The following is a 6,342-nucleotide window of genomic DNA, read 5'->3' on the forward strand; positions in this document are numbered from 1 at the left end:
GTTGGGTCTTCATTGCTGTGCGCGGGCTTCTCATTGCAGTGGCTTCTCTTGTTGTGGAGTCCTTAGTCCTCCTGAGGACTCCACTCACACTATTCTGTCTGATCTTCACTTTTTTCCCCCATGATAGGACCAGCTACCACCAGCCCCTAGCATCGATGCAGCTCTACTCTGGGGCCACAACACCCCATGCTTCCACCCCATCTCCAAGGCAACCCGTCAGTGATAAAAGGGCAAGGGGCACAGGAAAGGGCCCCAGATGGGGGGAAGAAGTAGAAGCATTAAAGCTGACCAGACTACGGAGCGGGAGAGTACCTCCGCCAGTGATGAGGCCCCCTGGCTCAGCTTCCTCTTTCCCCAGCACAAGGCCTGGTTATCTCCTTTCCCCACCCCTGCCCTACCTCTCACCGCTCTCTTCCTCCAACCCCAGCTTCCACGTGCAAGTCCCTCTCCTGGGCCACAGTCCTAGCAACCCAGAATTTGGACTGGAATTCCGAGGGAACTGGGAGGAAGTAATAAAGGACCACCTTTCCCTTCTATAGTTCCCTTTCTGGGCCCTCAAGGACTTGCTCAAGCAGTCGGTGTCAGATTTCTTGTGTGAGGGTTGAGTGGGAGTGTCCTCTGATTAATGAAGCAGGGAAACTGAGGCAGAAAAAAGTCCCTTGTTCAAGGAGACTGGCAGGGACACAAGACGTTTCCCAGGATTCCCTCTCCTCAACACCCCCTTCCCCATCATCTGGGAGACCTGAGGCTCACCCCTCCGGGCCCACTCCCTAGGTCGTCGAGTCCCGCCCCCGCGCCTGTCCCTCCGCAGGTTCAGGGCGGGGCGGTCCGTGAGTCAGCTCCCAGATCCAGCCCGGGAGAGGGTAGAGCTAGATCCGCTGGGTGTGGAGTACGCTGGACTGGTCGAGAGGCCGCGTCTGGAGTGAGCGGGTCTGATCGGGATCGTGCGGCGCTGCAGGGCGAGTAGTCCTAGGTCTGGGGGAGAGAATCTTTTCTGTGAGACCGCCTTCCCCCTGGCCCCGCCCCCTCCCAGTTCCCCCAGAGACGGCCGCTTCCTGGTCCCCGTCGCAACCATGGCCGAAGAACAACCGCAGGTCGAATTGTTCGTGAAGGTAAGAACACCTTCTCCCTCCTAGGCCCCCCTCCGAGTTACTGGAAGGCAACTCTCACTTTTCCCCAGCTCCAGCCTAACTCCCTAATCCGTTTCCTCTTGGATCCCCACCCCAAAACCCACGTGCAGTCTTTAGGGCGTGTGTGGCAGGGGCCTGGGGTGGTGATGGCCGGGTTTTGGGAGGGGAAGACAATTGATGTGTACGCGGGTAATGAGAAATCTAGGCTCAATCCTGAAAAGTTTGTAGAAGTGCAGGTTTCCAGCAGCCTGAAGGCCAGGAAAGTAGAGAAAAGGGAGGGTTCCCAGGAGCTGAGAAGATTGACGGGAGTGGGTGTGGGGGGACAGCTGATACGAGGACCGAGAGAGAAGGGGGCAGCAGGAAACCTACAGGCTTTGGGTGGGACAGACGGAAACATCCGGATGAGGGCCCTACAAGAAGATCAGAGGGTGAGGAGCATAGTGGGGGAGACTCGGATGGGGGGGGTGTTGGGGGGGGGTTTCAAGGAAGAGGGTGTGGTCCGGAGGCCTGGGAGTGGGACCAGGTGAACTGGGAAGAATTGGTGGGGTGGAAGAAGACAGGAGAGTGGGAGTGGAGTTCCAGAAGCTGGCTCAGAGAGGTGATGGGGTCGAGAACGAGTATCCTGAGGACTTGGAGAAGCGAGAGAAAGGGTGGTGGTGAGGAGATGAGAGCTGAGCTGTGGCTACCACGAGGGTAGATGGAGAGAGAAAGCAGGAGGAGGAGAGCTGGGTTAGGGCGTTTAGGGTTTGGGGGTTATAGAAACAGAAGAAAAAGAGTTGCCCCAGCTCTGTCCTCTCTACGGGTGTGGATGAGGAGAGGTGGTCCCAAGGCATTTGCATATCGAAACCGCAGGCTGCCTCTTCTGCCCCGCGCCCTTCTCCACTAGCACTGCATTCTCTCCCCTCTCTGGACCTCTTCTCTGTGCCCCTCCCTCCCTTTAGCGACCTCCCCCTCCGTCGGTAACTCCCGGTTCACACATTCTCCCCACCCTTCACTTTCCTGCCTCCTTTCTCTCCACTTCCCCGCTTTTGTTCATCTAGCCTTTGTGTGTTCCAACCTGTTTCTCCCTCTCCTTTATGCTGGGGCTTCTCCGGTAGCCATTCCCTCTCCCTCAGCCGTGCCTGGGTCGACCCCCTTAGGAGTGGTCCCCAGCCACCTCACTCTCACACTTGCCTCAGGGGCTATTTTTATTTTTACTCCTGGGTGAGACTGTGCTACAGAGATTCCAGCCCTGGGTCCTGTGTGAGGAAGATTATCTGGAGCCAGGGAACTTATCCTGGGAAACCCCAGCCGTGCCCAGGGAAGAGGGAGGTGGCCTTCGCTGCCCAGGCCTCAGCTTCACAGGTCCCTGCCCCCACTGCTTGCCAGGAAGGAAGCTGCTGAGACCGGAGACACACACAGTGAGATGAATCACCCTCAGCTAATGGGGAGGTGTCCTTTGGGGGATGAGGTCACTACTTGCCGATTAGAGGGCAGCCCCCCTCTGCAAGGCCCTCCACATCTCTAGGGCGAGGCTCTGAGCCCCTTGACTCCCCACCCAGCTGCTTGGGTAGAGGTATAGAGAAGCGGAACTCATGCTTCCAAACCCTGCCCCAGCTCTCCTGTTCTCAGGCTCTACTCCATTCAGGAATCTAGGCCTCTAGCCCACAACTCTAGCCTCACCAAAGTCCCACTCTAGGCATTATTTCATGGGTCGATGTGAGAATTACATGAGTTTTTGTATATAAAGTGCTTAGAATAGTACAGAGGAAACTAACTACACCACCATTAGTCTTCCCTCTCTAGGGTCCAAATCCTCCAAATTCTCCAAAGCCCATTCCCTCTGCCTACCTCCATCTGTCCTCACCTCTCTGGGGAGCCAGAAGCCTACCTTTGCAGAAGATATTCTCACTGATCCACCTTAGGTTTGACCCAGACCCCAGGGCGGAGAGCCCAATTCTGGAGGGGTGCTTTTAGCGGTGAGACTGAGTTTGTGTCATGACTAGGCAGAAACCAGCTAGGTCTGGGAGTAGGAGATGCAGAGAATGGCCTAGGGATGAGTGGGGTGCACCAGGCCTAACCTTGGGCTGGGGGTTGCTTTCCAGGCTGGCAGTGATGGGGCCAAGATCGGGAACTGCCCCTTCTCCCAGAGACTGTTCATGGTGCTCTGGCTCAAGGGAGTCACCTTCAATGTCACCACTGTTGACACCAAGAGGTAGGCGCACTTCTGTTCCTCTAAACTCCCTTGTGCACACCCACATGCACACTTACACACTCACCCACTTGAGTCCTTCCATCCTGAACTGTTTTCCCCTCCATCCGGAGCCCCTTTGCCACATCTCTCCATCTCTCCTTTCTGGGTCTCCCTAACCCCCTTTTCCTGTCCTAATGCCTGGTCTCTCCTCCAGGCGGACTGAGACAGTGCAGAAGCTGTGCCCAGGAGGGCAGCTCCCATTCCTGCTGTACGGCACTGAAGTGCACACAGACACCAACAAGATTGAGGAATTTCTGGAGGCAGTGCTGTGCCCTCCCAGGTATAGGGGAACTTGGAAAGGGGAGTAGGGGAGCTGGGAGACTCTGGGAGAGAGAGGTTGAAGAAATGAAAAACAGAGATGGTGGTGGGGCTGCGGCAGGGGAGCTGAGGTTCGTCCTCAGAAGATATCTTATCCTGTTTGTCCCATTGGCTTCCAGGTACCCCAAGCTGGCAGCTCTGAACCCTGAATCCAACACAGCTGGGCTGGACATATTTGCCAAATTCTCTGCCTACATCAAGAATTCAAACCCAGCTCTCAATGATAGTGAGTCTTGTGGGTTGGAGGCCTGGGTCCTAGGAGGAATAGAAAAGATCCAGGGATTAGGGGCACCTGGACATTCAGATACCAGGGAGATGGAGCAGATGTTGGCAAATCTTACTCCAATTTAAAAAAGAGAGAGAGAGAGGCAGTGAGAGAGAGAGAGACAGTGAGAGAGAGAGAGACAGTGAGAGAGAGAGAGACAGTGAGAGAGAGAGAGAGAGAGAGAGAGAGAGACTCTAGATCCCGATGACCTGAGTACAAATTCTAGTAGCTGGTGACTTTGGGGAATTCATTGAACTTCTCTGTGAATCCATTTCCAGATCTATAAAATGAGGATAACAATACCTACTTCATGGGTTGATGTGAGAATTAAATGAGTTTTTGTGTGTAAATTGCTTAGAATAGCACAGAGAAAATGAACTACATTAGTGTTGGCTATTATTATTTTGGACTGGCCTCACCATTAGTGTTCACCCCCTCATGGGCCTTCTTGGACTATGTCAGTCTTCTGATGTTTTTACCAACTCCCTTATCTTGCACAGACCTGGAGAAGGGACTCCTGAAAGCCCTGAAAGTTTTAGACAATTACTTGACATCCCCCCTCCCAGATGAAGTAGATGAGACCAGCGCTGAGGATGAGGGCATCTCTCAGAGGAAGTTTCTGGATGGCAATGAGCTCACTCTGGCTGACTGTAACCTGTTACCAAAGCTCCACATAGTACAGGTGAGTGGTCACTGTGGGAGGAGAGGGTGGTCGCTGGGATGGCTCTTTAAGGGGCTCCCACTCAGGCTTCCCATGACAATCACTCCAAAGGTGGTTTCTTTCTTAGGGTGGTTTTCAATAGCAGACACCACCCCATTCCTTCTCTGCTCTCTTTGCTGGCAACACCACTACTTGAGAGAATTACATTCCACGATGCAAGCAGACTGGCCTAGGGTAACACATCCCAGTGTTACTTTCAAGAATGCTCTTCCTGTCTCTGTCATTGCCAAATCCCCAGATCAGAGAGCAGGCTTTTCCTAAAATCAAAGTTTTAAGTCTATAGCTTCAGTCTCCACTTCGTCTTGTGGAAGATGAAAACTGCTGGTTCCCATGTTTTTTGTCGTAGTTCAAAGATACGGTTTAGTTACTGAAACGTGGGCCCAGTGTCAGTCTGCTGCAGAACTGTGTACTGAAAATCTCTGTACTAGGCACTGAAAGACAAGATATATGGTGATTGGTCCTTGCCCTCAAAGGATCTGACGTCTAGCTGAGAAGATAAAACATTCACATGATTAATAATACATGATTAAAAGCCAAATGAAAAGTAGAAAAAAGTTACTGTGGAAATTCAAGAGGAGAATTTTATGGTTTGTGAATTACATTTCAAAATCAAGAGGGGAAAACTAGCACCATGGACTGGGGTGGCCTGAAAAGGGGCTGGTTATAAATGGCCAGGATTTCAGTAAGCAGAGAGGAAGGGTGAAGGCCTTACAAGACAGTGAGGAGTTAAGAAAGATGATTGAAGATGATTCATATGGGAGATAAGAATCATAGGAAGAGAAACCAGATAGTGGACCTACTTGAATGCCTGGATTTTAGCATGAGGCCTTGGGATAAGGGAGAGACCAAGAGCATGGCAGCCAATGTGACTTCCCTGAAGCTAACCTACTAGTTCTCCTCTCCCCACCCCTAGGTGGTATGTAAGAAGTACCGAGGATTCTCCATTCCCGATGTGTTTCGGGGAGTGCATAGGTACCTGCGCAATTCCTATGCTCGGGAAGAGTTTGCCTCCACCTGTCCAGATGATGAGGAGATTGAGCTGGCCTATGAGCAAGTGGCCAAGGCCCTCAAATAAGCCCCTTCTGGAGCTCCCTCGCCCCCCTCCATTTTCTCCACAAAGGCCCTGGGTGGTTTCCACATGGTTACCCAATGGACACACTCCAAAATGGCCAGTGGGCATAGAATCCTGGAGCACCTGTGCAGGGCTTGCTGGGGGGATGAGGAGAACGGATGGGGGATCTGGGTGAGATTTTTGCTGTGGGGTGGGTAGGACAACGTATTTCGGTAATAAAGTACAGATTGAAAATCTAGTGCTTTGGGACTTCCCTGGTGGTGCAGTGGTTAAGGATCCACCTGGCAATGCAGGGGACATGGGTTCAAGCCTTGGTCCGGGAAGATCCCACATGCCGCGGAGCAACTGAGCCTGTACTCTAGAGCCTGTGAGCCTGGGTGCAAAAACTACTGAAGCCCGCGCACCTAGAGCCCGTGCTCCCACAAGAGAAGCCACCGCAATGAGAAGCCCGCGCACCGCAACGAAGAAAGCAGCCCCCGCTCCGCAACTAGAGAAAGCCCGCTCATAGCAATGAAGACCCAACGCAGCCAAAAATAAATAAATAATTTTAAAGGGGAAAAAAAAAAAGAAAGTCTAGTGTTTTTACACAAAGGGGGCTTGAAG

The 6,342-nt window shown here is 52.7% G+C and overlaps 2 protein-coding genes across 4 annotated transcripts in view; one reads left to right on the forward strand and one right to left on the reverse strand.

The window, feature by feature from the left end:
- MSH5 (mutS homolog 5) overlaps nucleotides 1–6,342 on the reverse strand; it is a 39,156-nt gene that overhangs the window by 19,005 nt on the left and 13,809 nt on the right. Inside the window, exon 1 of one of the 2 annotated variants that reach the window (XM_067006439.1) lies at nucleotides 754–979. The exons of the other annotated variant lie outside the window; for it this stretch is intronic. The gene's annotated coding sequence lies outside the window, so the exon portion shown is untranslated. Of the gene's footprint in view, nucleotides 1–753; nucleotides 980–6,342 lie in introns of those variants that run through there. 2 annotated transcript variants of the gene reach the window in all.
- On the forward strand, nucleotides 773–6,297 carry CLIC1 (chloride intracellular channel 1). Of its 2 annotated transcripts, none has more exons than XM_059077500.2 (6): nucleotides 773–1,112; nucleotides 3,215–3,324; nucleotides 3,518–3,643; nucleotides 3,801–3,907; nucleotides 4,447–4,628; nucleotides 5,581–5,977. In XM_059077500.2, exons 1-6 carry the CDS (start codon nucleotides 1,074–1,076, stop codon nucleotides 5,740–5,742), a joined length of 726 nt encoding a protein of 241 aa, XP_058933483.1. In that variant the 5' UTR covers nucleotides 773–1,073; the 3' UTR covers nucleotides 5,743–5,977. The 2 variants fall into 2 exon arrangements, with proteins under 2 accessions (XP_058933483.1, XP_066862550.1); XM_067006449.1 differs by lacking the exon at nucleotides 5,581–5,977 and adding an exon at nucleotides 6,033–6,297 and having other exon boundaries at nucleotides 849–1,112.

The sequence above is a fragment of the Kogia breviceps genome, chromosome 10, assembly GCF_026419965.1.
Source record: "Kogia breviceps isolate mKogBre1 chromosome 10, mKogBre1 haplotype 1, whole genome shotgun sequence".
Taxonomy (NCBI): domain Eukaryota; kingdom Metazoa; phylum Chordata; class Mammalia; order Artiodactyla; family Physeteridae; genus Kogia; species Kogia breviceps.